The 21,145-nt window shown below is 39.7% G+C and overlaps 1 protein-coding gene across 1 annotated transcript; it reads left to right on the top strand.

The window, feature by feature from the left end:
- Nucleotides 1-388: 388 nt before the first annotated feature.
- asmt (acetylserotonin O-methyltransferase) lies at nt 389-15,211 on the top strand. Its single transcript, XM_054615868.1, has 8 exons — nt 389-490; nt 2,228-2,402; nt 2,881-3,010; nt 4,285-4,353; nt 7,724-7,842; nt 12,594-12,734; nt 14,193-14,315; nt 14,994-15,211. The coding sequence occupies exons 1-8, from the start codon at nt 389-391 to the stop codon at nt 15,209-15,211; spliced, it is 1,077 nt and encodes a 358-aa protein (XP_054471843.1).
- Nucleotides 15,212-21,145: the final 5,934 nt, after the last annotated feature.

Below are 21,145 nucleotides of genomic sequence, written 5' to 3'. Positions count from 1 at the left end.
ATGAAAACAGTCCTGAGATGAGAATGCATTGACTGAAAGTCTCCAACCGAGTGTGTATGAGTGATTATGAACAAGGCAGCAGTGTATTTCCAGAGAGTTGTTTCTTTGTCCAAAGCATACTGAGCCCCTGCTCTAATCTGGGTTATCTGGCTGTAATCAGCTTAGCCCACTGCTACTCTCACTACTGCTGCTGTGGGGGGGCACTTTCTCTAGCTTTAGGCTGCACTGACATTCATACACACACACACACACACACACACACACACACATGTTGAAGTGCCTTAAGAGCAGAACAAACTATCAGGTGAGTTCACTTTGCATGTAGAAGAGCTTGGAGGAGCGCACCACTTTTACAGTCTTTTTGGGGAGTCCTGTCCAAACGGTGGCCATGGCTGAGCGTCAAGAGACGGGTTCATCTGATGGGACACCTGCTGCTGACGCGTACCCCAGAAAGATACTGGAGTACATGGAAGGATTTCTCATCTCCAAGGTAACATACACATGTAGTGCATACACACTCACCTTCAGTGGTCCTGTACAGCGACGCAGACCCCCTTTACTCAAGTTTAAAGTCATTGACATTAGAGGTTCCCCTCCTCAACTTGAGGGTTTAAAGCATTCCAACATATTATTTAAAATTTAAAAGCTAAAACAGTTGGGTGATTTAGCAATTAGTCAATAAACAGAAAATTAATTGTTATTGCTTTTGATATTTGATTCATTTTTACATTGTTCATGCAAAAATAGCAAGCTCCACTTTTTCAATGGTGGGATTTGCTGCGTAATATCTTTGGATTTTTTACTGTTTGTTGGAAGATGCCACCTTGGACTCTAGACTATTGCCATTGGCATTTTATAGATCAAGTAATTCATTAAGAAATAACTTGAATTAACTACTAATTTAAATAGTCATTAATTGCAGCACCAAGTCTCTTTACTGAAAAATACATAAGGTGCTAATTTGCTTTTTTTGTTCTATTTGTGTCCATGTCACCAACCAAATGTCAGTTTACTGCATTTTTTATTAACCATTATCCACCCTATAATAAATACCGGATGATAAAGCTTTCATCGTATAATCCAAATAAACAAATAGTTGCAGGAACAAATGTTAGAGGAGACGGACAAAAAATAAGCATAGTAAATTAAATAATCCGAAAGTGTAAAGGGGAAGTGAAAACAATGAAATAATGTGCAGAATGTTAGTGAAGACATTACTGATGTCCATAAATAGATCAATCAAGGAAATATTTCATCTACTTTCTATAGTTCAAGCCATTTTTACAGTTTGATTGCCTCTTTAGTATTTAGTCTTTTTAATCCTTTACTGTGCACGATAGTGACCCACTGAGCTGAGAGTTATGAAGCATGAAGCACCACAACAAATAATATTCAATGGACACATTGATACTTCTGGTCTTTCTGTTGAAATAACTTTGAAGCAACATACTGTAATAGTGCTGTCCTGATTAGTGTAAAAAGCCTATATAATGCTATATGTCCACTGGATACGGTGGAGGTGGTGGGAGAGAGGAGGATGATGGCCAAGCTATCATCCCTGATGAACAACACCTCCCACCCCATGCAGGACACCCTGGCAGCTCTGTGCAGCTCCTTCAGCCACCGGCTGCTTCACCCCCGGTGTGTGAAGGAGAGGTACCGCAGGTCCTTCCTTCCTGCTGCTGTCAGGCTGCACAACCAGCTCTGCTCCCAGCAGACCACATGACTAATACACTAATACACTAATACACTGTGCAATACAATATTTATAATAGTTTCTGTCTGTATATATAATATTACCGTGGATTCTCTACTGTTCTTTACTGTTTTTTACTGTGTTTTATTGCTCATTTGCTTATTTATAATATTTATTTTGATCTTGTGTTTTTTTTAATTTTTTTTATTTACTATGTCTCTTGTTTTGCACTATCCTCTTTGCTGCTGTAATCCTGTAAATGTCCCCGCTGCGGGACTAATAAAGGATTATCTTATTTTATCTTATCTTATATGTGACTGTAATTTCACTGGAGGAGATTATTTACTTCTGCTCTATTCTACTTTGGTACATGAATGAACTGTACTCTATTCTACTCTCTCTCTCTCTCTCTCTCTCTCTCTCTCTCTCTCTCTCTCTCTCTCTCTCTCTCTCTCTCTCTCTCTCTCTCTCTCTCTCTCTCTCTCTCTCTCTCTCTCTCTCTCTCTCTCTCTCTCTCTCTCTCTGACCCAGACGGTTTTCTCCTCCTGTGAGCTGGGTGTGTTTGATGTGTTGCTGGCCTCAGAGCGCCCCCTGTCTGCAGAGGAGATCAGTCAGGCGATCGGAGCCAGTCTGGATGGCACACAGAGACTGCTGGCTGCCTGCACCGGCCTGCAGCTCCTCAACACACACCAGGAAAATGGAGAAGGTCAGCACACACACACACACACACACACACACACACACACACACACACACACACACACACACACACACACACACACACCTGAAAATAATGTAGTAACTCATTTAAAGTCTGGTCTCTCTAATCAAATTTAGAAATAGTAATGATTATACTAATTTGTTTAGACCAGTGCTGCATCATAATTAAGCATTGAAAAGCACATGAATGTTTAAAACTAGATAAAAGTAATAACTATTAAAACTCATGTACAAGAAACATTTTTTCATTCGTCTTTTTAGTAACTATATGTATTTTTCATATTTTCCATCTGTCACCAGACATTCATTACATTGTCAATTGCTGCACCACCTACATGCACACCTCCCTCTCCGTCTCTGTCTCCCTCGTTTACATAAAAGTTCAAACTTTGTCTCAACACCCGCAGTGATTCATTCACAGTCACCTCCTCCTCCGTCTCTTCTACCTCCACCACCTGTTTCAGTGTTTTACAGTAACACAGAGCAGGCCAGTCTCTACCTGACCCGCTCCAGTCCTGTGTCCCTTTACCAGTCCATCCAGTACAGCTCCAGAACCATCTACCTCTGCTGGCACTACCTGACCGACGCTGTCAGGTCAGTACACTCAGCATGACCTCCAGCTGGGTTTTTTGGCGATAAAAAGTTTAAAAGTATGAGCTATAAAATGTTAGAAAATGATAAAAAAATCACATTTTCCTAGGCACAAACATATGTGCAAACAAAAGTGATCAGTGTTTATGTTGATTATAATGATATCAAACACTGAAAAACAGCAAATTCTTAAATTTGAGAGGCTGACACCAACTATTTTTTTCTTATTGGAGGGTTTAAATAATAAATAGATAATTGAAATTATAATAAAAATATTTTTGTCATTTGATTTATTGACTACTGGATTGATTACTATGTTTCAGTACTACAAGAGATTTTTGACAAGTTAACAGATTATAAAAAAAAGGGAAGGTGTTTTCCATACATTTTTCTCCATTTATATTAACATTTGTTAAACTCTAACTGATTACGTTGATTACATTTTGTTAGTCCCTTGTGGGTTTATTTGTCTTTGCCTCCTCTTATTGAGTGGCAGGGTCAGTCTGTGTTGTGATATCAAGGTACTATATTTACCTATACTTTAATATGGCTTGTAAGAATTTAATATTATTTTCTAAAAGAGCATCCGTTAATGGCCAAAATGTAAAATGCAAAGTGCTACAGGGGGTCAAACCAAAAGAGCAAGCAACAATAAACAGGCACCACCTGCTTTATCAAATACAAGGATATTTTTATAAAATGCACAAAGCATGGTATAATTATCTTAACTAGCAAGCCAAGAAGAGTAGAAGCCGGCACAGATGGGCAGTGAGGAGCTGTGAGAACGGCAGGTTTCATTTGTAGCCTAAGGATAAGGATTCCAGTCCTCCTTTTTTTTTGTTTGAACAGTGTCTCAAGATGGATTTTAGTTTCATTGTTAAGTCTGGGGGAGGACAGCCAGCAGCTCTCAAACAGCGTGACTGGATTTACTATGGCTGACAAATGAACTCCATCTGTGAGAAACACTGAAAACAGATAGAAGTAAAGATTTCATCTAGAGGATAAAAGCTTCTTCATCTAAATTAATTATGTTAGTGTCTAACAGAAACATGTGAATCTACCTAAAATAGACAGAACATGATGCTGAATTCATGTACAAACAACACATTTCAACTAAGTCAATTGTGTCGATGAGATGGAGCTGAAGCAGATTTTAAGCAGTGAGAGGATCAACACATAGATCCCACATTGTGTACACTCACGTAGCAAATATGTGTGTGAAAAATCCTCATATGATCATGTCATAAATTAATTTGTTTGTATTTTCTTTGAACTAGGGAGGGAAGAAACCAGTATGAAAAGGCTTTTGGAGTCAGCTCGAACGACCTGTTTCAAGCTCTCTACAGGTAAGAAGCGGTTTTAAAATAAGAACACACATTGTTGCTCATTTTCATTCCACCCCTGACTCTCCGTCTTAAGCCTGTCTGTCAGTCTCTTCTCTCCTCAACCCTTAAAAATACAATCCTCTGGATTTATTAGGAGGCAGGAGATGTGTGAGTGAGACAGAGAGAGAGAGAGAGAGAGAGAGAGAGAGAGAGAGAGAGAGGGTGAGGGCGGTGATGTGAGGAAGCCTGGAGCAGAGAGAGAATGTATCTGCCATTGTCCTAAAGCGTGTTTATGGTATGTAATGCCCACAGTTTTAACGCTTCACTGATCTGCTGGTCAGCAGTTTTCAGGGGTCACATGCTCCAAGTTTTCACACTTTGTACGCTAAGAGGTTTCGATCGGCCTGCCTGAGAGACTGTACTTAAGAAAACTGCCAGTCCCAAGAAAAAAGACCGTCAAAAACAGAAACACAGTTGAATAACTCACTAAAACATCCTCCCTTCTAGTCCTCATCATGGCAGGATTTGCACAATCATTGCATTCTGTTGGAAGAGGATCTGGTGTGCACAAAATGGAAGGGGAAACAGATCACTCACATTACTTACTTACTTAATCATTTCACATCTGAACCATGAAATGAAATAAACCAACACTTATGTGGAGATGTGCAATTGATGTTTTGCATGTTGCTTGTTACATAAATAGAATTATAGCTGTATTTGCCTTTTTTGTTTTCTCGTATCCTTTTAAAAAGCAGCTGATGATCTCACAAAAACTGCCTCATTAAAGAAAAAAAGATGCATGCAAAATGAGAATATTCAAATTATGAACCAAGCACACATAATGCAATACAACCTTGTGCGGATGAATTTGCAATTCCGTTTTAATTGATTGAAAATGAAAATATCCCGCGAGAAAAAAATTCAACACCTGCGCACAATTAATTTAATGGGGAGTAGCAGTTGTTTGTCCCCGCTGATTTCCCCTGTGAATGCTGTGGGTAAATTAGCAAGGGGAAACAACCACTGAAGTCATTTACTGGGTTCTTAGAGCGCTGTGGCAGAAAGCAAGATGATTCAAAGCTGGCTGGATGACTCACACTCCTGTTTATTCATCGCCATTTAACCAGCCGTGGACTGCACCTGAATAATTTACAACCAAGTCCCGTCCACAGCTTGAATTCCCATATCCCAGAAAGCAGAGAAGATTTGGAGCAGAGAGAAAGATGATTTAGAGAGATTTTGAGATTTTGAAAATATACAAGACATTGCATAGGAAGAAGTTTAAGAATGAGTATTTATTATTTTATCCAAACGAGGTAGATGTGTCTAATGGTTTCAACCTTCACAGAGTAATTTAATCTTGATGTATATGTCATGTCATTTGTCACATGTTTCTGTATTTAAGGGTTTGATGGTGAATAGGTTGTAACGCTTTACTTGATGTTGTCATCACACGGATTAATTTGTCGTCCATTAAAATAATGAAAACTAGAATATGAAATACAGAAGTAAACATGTCATGTTAAAAATGTAGTTAATTGACTGATAAATGGGACAAAGTAAATTACATGATATTAAATGTAATGTTTTTACAGTACATTGTACAACAATGAGTATATTTACAATGAGTTTGTTTATTAGGTACAGTGAGTTTGAACAAATGTCTTCCATCAGGGATTTAACTTTTAAGGTTTATATTTTGGTTACAAACCTGCATTAAAATGATTTTGGTCATGAAACCTTGGTCATCAAAATGCTGTGAAATGCACTCAGCATACTAATCTTCACAATATATTATTCTAGCAATTAGTTTGTATTGACAATAAAATATAGAATATATAGATGTATGCTGATAAAAGTCCATCACTGCAATTTTGGATTCGAAAGCTACTGCCAATTTTATATTTAAGCCACAATTTGGAAATGTCCAGCTTTGGCACCGTCCTGCGGTTGTATCAAAGAAGAAACAGTGGATGAGACACAGTTGAGATAACTGGACAGATAGGTAACCTAGAATGCATCAGTTTTCAATGACATTGTCAAATTTTACTTCTGCAAATAAAGACAAACAAAAATATTTATTTTTTTTGTTCTTCCTGGATATGTCTCAGCACAATGGCACACTACCATCCTGCAACAACAGATTTAAATAATCAAACTTATTATTAATTTTGGGTAAAGTAAAGTCAAAGTGGACTTATATAATACTTACATAATACTTCAGTCTTTCTTCTATTATTGTTGATGATAATGGGGAGGCTAGAGCATCAGGACAGCTGTAGCACACACAACAGGGATCGGGGAGCCATGAGCCATAACTCAGTCTTTATAGATATGACAGAGACCTGCGGTGATGTAGAGGAGTACGCAATATGTCTGTGCAGAGAGAAGACAGATCACAAACTACCACGATGTTATAACGATAAGGACAGAGATAACCAGGCTGAGCATATTTTCCTCAATATAACTGGAGACCACATGAGATAGTGTGCATGTAAATGTACTCAATCAGAGACAAAAAAAGCTGCAGATGTTATCGTTAGGGGGCATTCGACAACTTGCGCCCAAAAATGGTCTCAATTGAAGCTGACAGTCTACTGTTTGGCCTCACAGTCATTTCATCTTTTCACATCCGATGTAATCAGAGTCCGAGGCTGCAACAGTGAGTCACTTTCAAAGTTCCTCTGGAGGTCAGTGTGTCATCAGTAGTTGCATCATATATCAGACGGCTGATCACTTTGCTGCAGTGAAGTTTTGGCGAAATACGATTCTATTGTTACAGAACAGAGGATGATCAGTGTGTGTGTGTGTGTGTGTGTGTGTGTGTGTGTGTGTGTGTGTGTGTGTGTGTGTGTGTGTGTGTGTGTGTGTGTGTGTGTGTGTGTGTGTGTGTGTGTGTGTGTGTGTGTGTGTGTGTAGACCCGATGGCGGGCCAGAGTGCTGGGTGATGAGGTGGAGATTCCTCAGAGCAGCAGCAGTCACCACAGGCTCTTATGTTCTGCTGCACCCTGTCTCACACAACACACACACACACACACACACACACACACACACACACACACACACACACACACACACACACACACACACACACACACACACACACACACGCACGCACACAGAGCATGTCCCTAACGGGGAGAAACATTGTAAATGAGGAGAGGCTGTGTGTGTGTTTGATTGTTTATTTAAGACATAGAACAAGTAGAACCTTAGGCGACAGCTAACAGAAAATGATAAAGAAAGTTTTGCCTCAAGACACGGATTCTTAAATGAAAGAGAGGCTGTACTGAGATGACTGACTCTCTCTCTCTCTCTCTCTCTCTCTCTCTCTCTCTCTCTCTCTCTCTCTCTCTCTCTCTCTTTGTGTGTGTGTGTGTGTGTCAAGGTCTGATGAGGAGATGGTGAAGTTTATGCAGCTGATGAACTCTATTTGGAACATCTGCGGTAAAGACGTGGTCACAGCCTTTGACCTTTCGCCTTTCAACATCATCTGCGACCTTGGAGGTACGTTTGTGTATGTGTGTGTGTGTGTGTGTGTGTGTGTGTGTGTATTTATCTATTCACCATATCCAATTTCCATAAGGTTGTTGGTTCACAGTCATTAACATTTAAAATAGTTGCCTTCATGTGTTAACTAAAAGACAGCTGGCTAAGCCACACACATATTAATACAGTACATTATGTGTGCGCACAAAAATGCACAACACACACAATCAACTATGACCTTTATTCAACCCCCCTCCAGCCTCTCTGAGTTAATGAGTTAATTTATAAATCAGTCAACCTTCCCCACACACACACAACTCAAAGTCACCTCCACCTGGAGTTTCCCTTATCCTGTCACAGAAGCATTGTTTCAATGTTGCCAAGTACTAACATCATGGTGTTAAAATCATGTTTTCGTTTTTTACAAAAAATAAATACATAACAGCAAATACAGTGTAGAAATGTGGGGTTTTCTATGGTTTTCTTTTACATTAAAAATATTCAAAAATGCACACTTAACAAGGCAACAGTACAAACACTAAATAAGCGTTCACAGAGAGTTTGAGGCAACACAGTAGTTTAACTTGCTGAGACCAAGTAAAGTATTCAGCCATGTTTCTCACAAAAGTCTATTTATTTCATGGCTGTTCAACAACCAGGATAATACAAAAAAATGATATTTTCCTGTTGTTGCAGTATTTCAGTTAGACAGTGAATTTAATGCAAAAACATTGTTTTATCATAAAACTTTTTTTATTGTGAAAATGGCCCTGGTATGTATTACTAATTGGTTTTATGTGATTTTGCATTGCCTGATCCTGATGTTAAGGCACATCACATTCATTTTTTTTTTAAGCCTACTAGAAATATGCACATGCCCATAAAGAAGTTAAAACTTGTAACTTCAGTTTTCTGCAGACTTTTGAAGCTTCCATGCGTTGTTCAACAGAATCACACTGTTTGAACTGAACAGCTCTAATGTAAAATATATGAATGTGAAGTAAGATGTTGCAGCATAGTCAGTCTTATATGAATACATGAAAGTAAAAAAGGCAGCTTCCTTGACTGATCTCCTCTGTGTTCTTTTTCGTCAAATAAGATTTATTCATAAAGTGCCTTTGAACAGAAGATTTCTTACAAAATCATTTTACACAGAGAGCAAAGGGCGCAAGGATGAAAAGGAGAGGAAAAAATAAGACAGAACAAACAGAACATGAGCTCCACAATGTGAGTACAAAGAAATACTGAAAAACAACGGACAGAGAGGGATGAAAAAGAGAAAAACAAGTGAAAATGAATATTATGTTCTGTCACAGGACTTTTCATCTCCTGCTGAAAACATCATGATATGAATAATAGGGGGAAAGCTTTTTTCTGAGAGATATTACATTAGGAAGTGAGAGCTAAACGATGTCTCCACTCTTGCACATCTCCATCGATCACAAATAGTAGATGGATAATAATGCAGCAGTAATGGGAAAGGAATAATGACGTTTCTAAGACAAAATGTTAAGTCTGTGTCTCTGTCCTCTAGACTATAGCCTACTCAGTGTTCATCACATTTAAATGATCAAGCACATTATCCATAAAAGCCCAGAATCCCAACAGTGTTAAATAAGATTAGAGGTGATGATACAAGCATTTTACAGACAGACTGAATGTAATATAGTTGAACAAAGTTGGAAAAAAGATTAAACATTTATGAAGAAAAAAAATGCCAAGATGCTCAGCATAAGCAATGTTTCACATGCACAAGTGAGTGTCCATTTTCTCTGTTTTAATGATTACAAAACTGCAACATTTGGACTAAGTGAGGCAAAGAAATGGCAAGCGACTCACTACCAACACTATTTGACACCCGCGGGTGGCCACCTCCTGTGTGTGACACCTCAGCTAACCACACAGGGGAGCTGTGAAGCCACTAAAAGCATACACTCATACACACATAGACAACGACACACATCCAGGGCAGTCGTCCTTTCTTTTCTTTCCTCTCCTTTGTGACTTTCTCAGCGTGGGGTTGGTGTGTTCATGTTTATGCATTAAGGTGCAGCACCATGAGGAGCGTGCATGTGGACAGCGGGAGTGTGAAGGGAGTGACTGCGGTGTCCCATTAAGACTTTGTCTCTCACACAGCATCTGTTGTGTCTGCGCACACCTGCTGCTCAGGCGCTCTGCCTGTCTGCCTCTCCGTCCGTCTGTCCTACTTTTCTATCAACTTGCTGACTTTAATCCAAATCAGAGTCCACAGTCTTTCTCATTTATATGATGAAGGTGGTTTGTCCTACACTGACTGTCTCCACCTAGCTCTATTTTAATGTGACATTTAACACACATTTCAACAGTATGTTTTGCCTTAAAGGTTACTGCAACTCTAAGGAGATTATATATTCATGGTTTCGAAGCATAGTGGCTTTTCTTAATGTAAACTGAAATCCAGTTGCTGACATGTTGCAGATGGAAAGTCTTTATAACCAGTATTATAAGAGATTCATCCAACCCAAACATACTTGTATATAAGTACAACTACACTCTTTACTAAATGTACTAATATTGGTGCAATGCAGTAGATTACTTAATTTTTTTATGAAGTGGTCACACATATGCACAAATAATTGTATATCAAATGACAAACAGTAAACACAGAAAACAAAATAGTAGAGAAAGAAAAACAAAAAACAATCACATACAACAAATATAGCCGACTGTAAAAATCACAAACGCCCATCAAAGGATTCCATTAACAAACTGAGGCAGCCAGGTTAGCTCGGGGTCTTGTACAGCGTGTTGTGTTTGGTTTGGTTCCTCCTCGCTGCTCTTTGATTTTTCTCCTCTGCTAACCCCTGTTTGATGTGAGAGCATCTCTCTCTCTGTCTCTGTGTGTGTTTGTGTGTGTGTGTGTGTGTGTGTTTGTTTGTTTGTGTGTGTGTGAAATAAAAACAGAAAGTCTTGTAAAAATACAGTAGCAGCAGGTCATGTAAGGAAGAAGGCAGCACTGGGCTGACGGTTTGCCGCCTGTATGCACACACACACACACACACACACACACACACACACACACACACACACACACACACACACACACACACACACACACACACACACACACACACACACACACACAGGTTTGCAGGTTTGGAAAAGTGAGATAATTTGATCTTGTATTCCACCTCACTGCCTTTCCATCCCTCTATCTCATTCATACATTCATACATTCTTCATGTCTCTTTCTCTATCTGTCTCATACACCTCCTCACCCTCTGTTTAAGATCGAGTTTGCATGTGAAGCACGGACGCTGATAATGATGCTGCCAAAGCATCAAAGTGAAAAATTCTTAGTTTCACACTAAACCCTTGTTTCTGCCCATGTGTGTTTGCTTGTGCTTCTATGCTCATTCCAATGCTGTTTTTTTCCACTCAAATCATCAGGTCTTACCTCGGCCCTGCAAAGAGTTACTGCTCTCTCTATTAGGAGGACAGTAAGCAGATCAAGGTTAAGAGTCCATGGTCATGATAGCAGGTCTGGCAGCCTGAGCTAAATGCCAGCGTATAATGTTTACCATGTTCACCACTTTAGTTTGGTTTTAAAATTTGGTAATTTAGAACGAACATAGGTGATGGCATGTTTTTGGTTTTTAAATGTATTAATCCAGGATTATGCAAAATACAAATTGGAACTGATGAAAAGTTGGATGATCCCCCAAGTAACACAATTCATCCTCTGTGGACCATAAATGTCTGTCCCAAATTTCGCTGCAATCAAACCAATGAATTGTTAAGACATTTCAATAAAAACAAAAGTGTCATGATGGCATTGATAGAAGTCAGGGGACCACCAATGTTAGGAGGATTAATTCCTTGTGCGCCATGAATGTTCGTATCAAATTTCATTGCAGTCCTTCCAATAGTTGTCGAGATATTTCAGTCTGGATCAAAGTCGTGGAACAGACCAACATTGCCATCAAGCAGCTAGCATGGATATGTAAAATTACACCCTTATGGTTATATGCCGCCTTCAACCAAACACGTTGAGGTTTGCCTTCCAAAATGTCATCATTACATATTAGATATTTCTGTGTATCTGTCATTATTTGCATATTTATTCTTGAGTTATGGCCAAAAGCGTGTTTTGTGAGGTCACAGCAACCTTGACCTTTGACAACCAAATTTGGATCAATTCATCCATCAGTGGATGTCTGTGCCAAATTCAAAGAAATTGCCTCAAGGTGTTCCTGAGATACCACATTCACGAGAATGTGATGGACAGAAAGATGGACAGACCAAAACAGGCTTTTGCCGGAGCAGAGGCATAGAAACAAGGAATTTCAAATGCATTGAAATGTAAAGGTTTATAAACAAATGCATTTGAAATCAGGTTAAGCCAGAGCTTAATTTATGTTTGCTTTTCCCCAGATTAGATTCCTTAGTAAGATTCATAGACAGCAAGCTCTGCCCTGTTCATGTATAAAGCATCTGGCTCTCAGTCACTCTTTATAAAGTTCAATTCAGTCTGCTTTATTGCCATGAATGTTAGATGAACCATATTCCCTAAGCCGCCACATACATCTGAATACAAATCATGCAAATAAGTAATAGGTACATACCTGCAAGCATCTGTTCCAATCGTGGGACTTTGTGTGCTTTGTGTGTGTGTGTGTGTGTGTGTGTGTTTGTGTTCACGGTGTGTGTGTGAGGGGTGCACTACCTTGTTGATGAAGGTTGTGTGTATTCATTCAACTAAAGTTAACTCTCTCTTTTTCTCTTCCCAGGCTGCAGTGGAGCATTGGCCAAGCAGTGCACGTCAGCCTACCCAGAATGCACCGTGACGATCTTTGACCTCCCCAAGGTGGTGCACACGTCGAGGGAACACTTTGTCACCGGGGCCGACCAGAGGATAAGCTTCCGCGAAGGTAACGCCGTTGCAACTGGACGGACTCCCTTGACATTAATAATCATATGCAGACAGTTCAAGTGGGATGCTTTACACACACACACACACACACACACACACACACACACACACACACACACACACACACACACACACACACACACACACACACACACACACACACACACACACACACACACACACACACACACACACACACACAAAACAAAAAAGCTCTGCTGTGGTGAGCCAGTGAGTCTAGTCTTGTCCTGCCGTGGATAAACTTCTACAGAAGTAAAGAACATGATATGGAACTTTTTGATCACAGATACAAACAAAGACAAAGTGCTACTTGGAGCGACATTACGTAAATTGTGAAAGAAATTGAAGATTTTTTATCTACACTAATTAGTTAAACTACTTTCAGCTAGCTATGGGTAAATGGATATATATATCAAGACGAAAGAAGATCTTAAGAGCTTAGCTTTAAGAAGAATAAGCGCAGATCTAAGGAGTGACATTTGAATCACAGCTGAATTCCACCAGTGAATACACTGAGATATGGTTGTGGCATCGTTACAGTCTGCCTGCCACCATCACTCTTGATTCCTTCTAAAAGCATAAAGAAAAGACGGAAAACATCTTTTGAAGATATTTTCTTTCTATCATAATGTAATGACAGTGAAGTTAAGTTGGTGTTTCTTGAAATTTCACACTGCGACGGTGATAGGAAATACTTTCAGCATTTCAGTTCTGTGTGTGTGCAGCACTCAGTTAATGTGCAGTCAAGTACAACTGTGTTCTGACAATAAAAACAGATAAAGACCCTGTTGATACTGTCACCTGTGTGCTTCCATGCTCCATCTGAACGCTTGCTATTTGACTTAAAAGATGTTGTGTCATATTACACCTCCCGCTTTGTTGTGTTGGCTCTCCAACAAAGCAGCTGATTTCAAATAAAAAGTTCACAGAAGCCTACGATCTTGAAAACCCAGAGCCAAAATCACTCCTGCCTCTCCTGCTGTTCACATCATCATTGAAAACAACGGGAGCTGTAACATGGACAGCATGAAAACTGAAATGTACTGATTGTATCTCTGTTCTTTAAGGAGCAGAGACAAATTACTTCTGTATTTTTAAATAAACTTTAAAATGTTGCATTTACACAATTATAGTGGCCAGGCAGGACATGCAATTGAATTAGGGACAAGCCCACATACTCTCATTTTATTATTGTTTATATAGGGTAAAAAAATAGCTACAGCTGGAAATACGTTGTTAGGTTATATGTTTTTGAGATAATGTGATTACAACAGACATTAGCCTTTGTATTCATTATATTTGAGTATGTAACCACTAATTGAATCATTGTCTTGTTACGGGAAGGCTTGTCAACAGAATTAATAATTATTTGAAATAATTAACAGTGGAATTCAGTGCATTTGAATTGTGCATATGGATGTGTGTGCGTGTCAAGGGGACTTCTTTAATGACCCCCTGCCAGAGGCTGACCTCTACATCCTCGCCAGAATCCTCCACGACTGGACAGACGAACGCTGCATAGAGCTACTCAGCAGAGTCTACAAAGCCTGCAAAACAGGTCTGTGTGTGTGTGTGTGTGTGTGTGTGTGTGTGTGTGTGTGTGTGTGTGTGTGTGTGTGTGTGTGTGTTTGTGTGTGTGTATGTGTTTATGTGTTTGTGTGTGTGTCTTTGAGAGAGAGAAGGATGAGCACTTTTTCCCTCTTGAAATGAGATGGCAGATTGTATCCCACAATGCAGCTGATCCCTGAAAAATCTGTCCTTGTGACTTTGATCAAAGACAGACGACGCACACACACACACACACAAAAGCAGCAGGCGTTATCAGGAGGCAGAAAACCCCCTCATGTGTTTTCATAATAATGTGCATCTGTGAGTTTGTGTGTGTACCCAGGAGGAGGGAGGAAAAACAAATAAATAAACTGAGTAGGGAAGCATACCCTGGACAGAGAGTACAACCTGTAATATGAGATATTTTCTGAAATAGTAGACATTTTCCACAGCAGACATTTTCATACCAATAACAATGATTTTTCTGTTTCAGTAATTATTGCATTGTAGTGCAGCAATTAACAATGGTATTAATTACAACTTTACTCAACAAGTCAAGATGTCAGCTTTATTAATTCTGCCGAACAGTTATGATATAGCTAACCTTCTCCAGGTCACTACGTCAAATAGGTCAGTGAGAAAAGAAACAGACAAACAAACAACGCTGTGCTTTTGGTCCGTCCTGCAGGAGGCGCTGTGTTGCTGGTGGAGGCGTTGCTCCATGAGGACGGCTCTGGCCCGGTGACAGTGCAGCTCTACTCCCTGAACATGCTTGTGCAGACGGAGGGCAGAGAGAGGACAGCTGCTCAGTACGCTGCCCTGCTGGCTGCCGCCGGCTTCACCGGCATCGAGCACCGCCTCACGGGGAAGATCTACGACGCAGTGCTGGGACTCAAAGAGACATGAGGCCGACAGATAAGGCTGCTAGTGTGCCAGGACTGAAAACTCACACTACCTGGAAACCTTTTTTTCTTCTACTACAACTGTACTATTTTGGGATTTTTTGTTGGATGTCACCTTAAGTTTCTTCTTCTTCAAAAAAAAAAGTTGCTCAAACTGTATGACAATACCATATATCCGTTATTATTATTATTACATTATTATTAAATATTCAAACCAAGGCCCATTTTTATGGCTGCTTAATTCTGGATACTGTGTATTCTGGACTATTGTGCATCATTTTAAATACATTTCCTGTAAATTAGCATCCCATATAAAAAAAAACTAACTCACATTTAATCTGCAATAAAAAGATAACTTCGGGCAGAGAAATTCCGAGTCAAATGGAAATGCTTGCTGACAAAATACTCAATTTGCAGCAAAATAAGAGTATTTTTTCAGATACAGCACCAAATAGTTGTTAAAACAAAGTACTAATGGACAAATGGTGTTCACGGCAACAGTGTGTGAAGATTTACTGGAGCGGGAGAGTCAATTCAATGACTCATTAGCAATTAGGGAAATACATTTTGTTAATACTACTCCTGAAGCATGACCAGTACTGGGCAGTGTGACGCACAACATTATATCAATCAAAATATTTAACTTTAACTTTACATTAAACCCACTTGTTTGAGCCGGTCCCAGCTGACATCGGGCGAATGCCGACTACAGCCTGGACAGGATGCCAGGCTATCACCTGGCTGACACACAGAGACGGACAACCATTCACGCTCACATTCACACCTACGGGCAATTCAGAGTCATGATTTAACCTTAGCGGCATAACATTGGACTTTGAGAGGAATCTGGAGAACCGGGAGAAAAACCTCTGCTAACATAACTAGAACATGCAACACAATACAGAAGGTCTGGCCAGCTGGGATGCAGTGTTAAGTTGCTCTTTAAATGAACTCCCTGTATGAACAAACTGACATCTTGCTAACAATAAAACATGCATATTTTAGCCATCAATTAGTACCCAAGTCTGTTCGGAATCTAGTCGATTAAGTAAGGGACTAATCCCAGAGCAGCCCGATTCGCATGTAAATTATAAGCCGCACACTGCAAAGGTCGACCTCTTTGAGATGGTAGGCAGTGTGAACTTCCTGTCTCATCGTTACAAGGATGAACTTCTTTACATATCTGTTCTCATCACTCAATCCTAAGCCCTGTGTCTGAACCACTAGCCCCTCGCTGTTCTTAACAGCCTAGTAAAGCTGTCTTTGTGACTCAGTAAATCTTCTTCACAATGACCCAGCCCATCTTTTATTTCACCCGTCTCCTCTTCTGCAGATATCAGACTTTTATTAAACCCAGCCTGTCATGGTGCTCCACCTCTGATGTATGATCAGATCAACACAGCACTGGTTGTCAGAGAGAGACTTCACCACAAGTTTTTCTGAATATAATACATATTCAACTGCATTAATACTAACTGTCATTTATTAGGCATAAAATAGGCATGCTCTAAAGATAATTGCACCAAATATCAGTTGACTAACTCCTCATCTGAAATCATAATCAGCCTTCAGGCATCAATACTGTCTGCTCTACATTCAGAATACTTTATTGCCACTGTTAATTTTTCTCCTTCTCTTTTTCTATACACCCACTCATTCTCACTGCCCTCTCTATCCTCGTCTCTCCTTCTTTTTCTCCCAGTAATTGTGAATTAATCAGACTTCAAAGTGCAACAAATTAGAATTGATGTCAAATCCTTGTGGACAGCTTTACAGAGAGGCGGCCTAATGAAGGGGAATGAAGTGCTGAGGCCGGAGACAGCTTGACCTGTGCGGAGTGATAGTGCCCGGAGACATACATGGCGCAGTTTTACCAATGTCATGGTGGTTATATAGTGCTAGAGCTACTACATGGTGCTGGGCGTTGAGGCTTTTGAGAAATATATATTTTCTTGAGGATAAAACGCTATTTCAGCAAAGGTAGGTTGAATTTGAATTAATCCAGATCTGCAATAATCCTTATAACCTGATTTAACTTTCCTCTAATTACTAATCTTCTCCTTTCACTAAAACCAGATTAGATAAGACTTCGTTTTTTAAAGTTTTTCTATGTCTTTGTTAAGAAAGTTTCAAAAGATAACTTTCTCTGGATGAAAGTGTCCGACTGCTTTGTATTTTAATGTAAAAGGAACCACTGGAAATCACCATTGTTTGGATTTTTTTTTAAAGTAGATGTAATTTATGTGAAAATCAATGTGAAGGATGGCAGCAGGGAGTGTTTTTTTTAAAACTATTTAGTGAGGATGCGAAACAACACTTTGGTTGCATTTAAACAAACTTCACTCAGCTTTTTTCCACCGCCGTAGAAAATCTGCTGTAATTCTGTGAGAGTATCCCTTCAAGTGCTTTCCCCCTCGCTTTTCTTCAATGATTTAGACTCGGGTCAATGTTTTCCACTTCAGCAGAAAAAGGTGCATACATTTCTCCTCTCCACTTTTCAGTTCCACTTACTGCTCCATCTCATTGCTCCATCTCATGAGGCTATTATTGTGCCGGCCTCAGGTTCAACCTCAGTGGGTTTTATGGATGGTTCTAGAAAGTTAGAGCTATGAATATAAAAAAAAGGGGACTGAGATGGAGAAGATGATAGGTAGGTGAGCTGATGACGTCCGGGCACTTCTACTCTCCCAATGCTGGACATGTGACTCAAGTCTGACCGGAGAAAACACAGAATCCCAAAATAATGTGAAGACAGGGAGTGTCCTTGTTGCCCTGTGGTTTATGGTGCATGTCATGTGTTCACAATGTCCCTGGTTTGATTCCAGCCAGCGACCGTGCTTCTTATCAAATTAAGGCAAAATTAGATAATTAAAATAACGCATAAACAGCACTGATTACATATGTGTGTATGTGTGTGGGTTGTGATTCCTAACACATTTATTATTTATTATTGAAGCATTTTTCCCCTCCAGGAAATAGATGAAAAGTTAGCAATGATAAAAAACAAGAACTCTCCTGAGTATCTCTTAATTATGTCACAGTAAGTAAAAATGAAGGCTTACGGCCGTGTGTGTGTGTGAGTCGGTGTGTGTTTTATGATGTGTGAATGTTGATGCTTATGTCTGTCCAACATGTGTGTAAAATGTCTTGTAGGGGACCATGTGTGTACACCTCTGAGTCTACTGTGTGTGTTCTCTCTACTAAACTCTTTGGGGACACTCTAAATCTGCTCCACAAGTCACGCACCCTTCCACCCTCAAGCTCCAGGATGCCACTTTAAGATAACAACTTCAGGGCATTTCAGGCAACACACTCAGTCTATGCCCAGAGACTGTGTTTGTGTGTGTGTGTGTGTGTGTGTGTGTGTGTGTGTGTGTGTGTGTGTGTGTGTGTGTGTGTGTGTGTGTGTGTGTGTGTGTGTGTGTGTGTGTGTGTGTGTGTTCTTAACTGTTTTTCCTTGTTATTGCATATCTTAACCATATTTAACATGACCTTTCTAATTTGTAAAACTCGTGTCCTCTAGAGATTTACTATAATCCTAACAGTTTTTTTCTTAATGAATAACATTTGCTGTGCATACATTTTTTTTGTGACCAAATAATACAGTTAAAGGTAGTTTCAGCACTTGGATTTGCTTTTGAAACATGAATAGGAAAGGGTCTGATGTTAAGTTAATACATTTCCCTAATAATTCTTTTTTGTATGTGTAAAATTCATAACCCAGAACTTCACCAAACATGTTCCTGACTAAAAGTAACATTGGCTAAAACCTTTAAATGTACCTTTTAATGAACATGTCAATTTTTATTTAGCATTTTTATCATTCAATTCTTTAATGATGGCAAAATATTATCTCTACATAATTTGTTTTTGCATGGGGTTACCAATTTCTCAGCATTTTTTCTCTGAATTTAATTCACCTGTGTTGTTATAGTAACCCGATGTGGCTCAGTTTAGCTATTGAAAAGATACAAACTGCCTCAAAAACTGACAGTTTATCTTTTATGATATGACCTATTTATTTAGTATTTCAGTTGCATGGTCTTGAACAAGCAACAGGATCCGGATAAGCACAGAACAGAAATGTTTAAAACAGAAGAACAGTACACCAAGTACAAAAAAACAGCTTGCTACCACATTAGAGGAGAATAAACTGGGCTGTGATGTCAGCAAGGAGACCTCATTCAAACCGCTATTTGTTTTGTCTTTGCACAGCTCTACTTTAAGGTAGAAACAGGAGAGGTTGTGAAGGTGTGAGAGACTAAGAGGAAAAGTGGGGATGAGAACAAAGAGAGGTCATCCGTCTTTGCATCACAACCATGGTAAGAGCATGCGACACACACACACACACACACACACACACACACACACACACACACACACACACACACACACACACACACACATGCACATACATGTGCACACACACATCCATCACATCTCACAACTCAATAAAAGTGTCTCTTGGCTGTAAGCCGTGCTTTGTCACTTCCAAACACTTCCATAATTCATGGGCGGCTGACAGCAGTATTGAACTGATGACAAAGATGTCTTCCCTGTAGGCTACACACACACACACGCACTCACACACAACACACACACACACACACACACACACACACACACACACACACACACACACACACACACACACACACACACAAAGGTGGTCGTAGATTTTCATGAGCTACAAATACAGAGAAATAGAGAATGTATGTTAGTGGAGACCTTTGGAGATATGTGTTTGTATGTTTTCCCTTCTCCATTTTGATAATGACTAATCCCTCCATGTTTGCCCTTCCTCCTCTCTGTCACTTACTGTTGCTTCTGTTTTTTGTATCTTTGTCCTGCCCCTTAGCATGACTAAATACAGTCCATCTCTCTCTCAGACAAACACACACACACACACACACACACACACACACACACACACACACACACACACACACACACACACACACACACACACACACACACACACACACACACACACTTGTAGACATATTTCAGCCACAAGGTTGTCACTTCTGCTCCTGGCAACGTGTCACCCACCCACATGCCCCCTCCCAAGAAGAAGGACCAGGGACAGAGATACATCCGTGTCCCGGTTTTGACGTCATTTGGTCCTCCTAGCCAAACTGAGGAACACACACGCAGAGTCCAATGTTTGTCTTAATCAAGTGATTTTTCACAGCACTGACGCTTATCTTGTCAGAGTGGAGATTAAAGTGGAAGGCGAGACACGTGTCATCATCGCATTTTACAAGCGACACTGAAGGTGGCGTCTCAATTTGTTTACCAAGAGCCCTGACATGATTTCTTAAAAAGAAAACATACTCGAAGCATACTGCACTCTCATCACATAGATAAAAATGTAAAAATGTTTCATATGGACCTTCTTTACAAGGTGACTGATGAAATATCATGTGCCATAATTAAAATGTTTATTTTCAATCCGACTAATTACCTCTAGTGGGTGCAGATGTCAACTATGTTATATTAGGTATTCTCTGAAGTGGAAGCAGGTGATTTCCATCAAAGTGAGGAAAACCATGACAAACAACCACAAACAGTTCGAGTTCATCACAGGTTTCAGCATTATTATCCTCCCACACACAACACAGACAATTATTCAAACATAAATTAACAGCAAATTAACTATTTAATCCTGTGCTTATCAGTAAACAAAATCGACTTTTCATAACAAAGAGCTGTTTAACTTCAGAAGATTATGTGCCACTGAAGCCGCTCCCTGAAATCCCTGAAGGGGGACATCACCCTCAAATATAATAGAAAGATAACTGTGTACACTGTGTAATGAAAGCGGATGTGAATCGACTGGGTTCAGTGGATGCTAGGAAGATCCCCGTGGTGATATCAATTACAGGCCAAAGATCATCATCCCTCCATGCATGTAGAAGTAATGTGTACAAATGTA

The sequence above is a fragment of the Anoplopoma fimbria genome, chromosome 16 (assembly GCF_027596085.1).
Source record: "Anoplopoma fimbria isolate UVic2021 breed Golden Eagle Sablefish chromosome 16, Afim_UVic_2022, whole genome shotgun sequence".
In the NCBI taxonomy this organism is placed as follows: domain Eukaryota; kingdom Metazoa; phylum Chordata; class Actinopteri; order Perciformes; family Anoplopomatidae; genus Anoplopoma; species Anoplopoma fimbria.
This window is presented reverse-complemented; position numbering and strand designations above follow the sequence as displayed.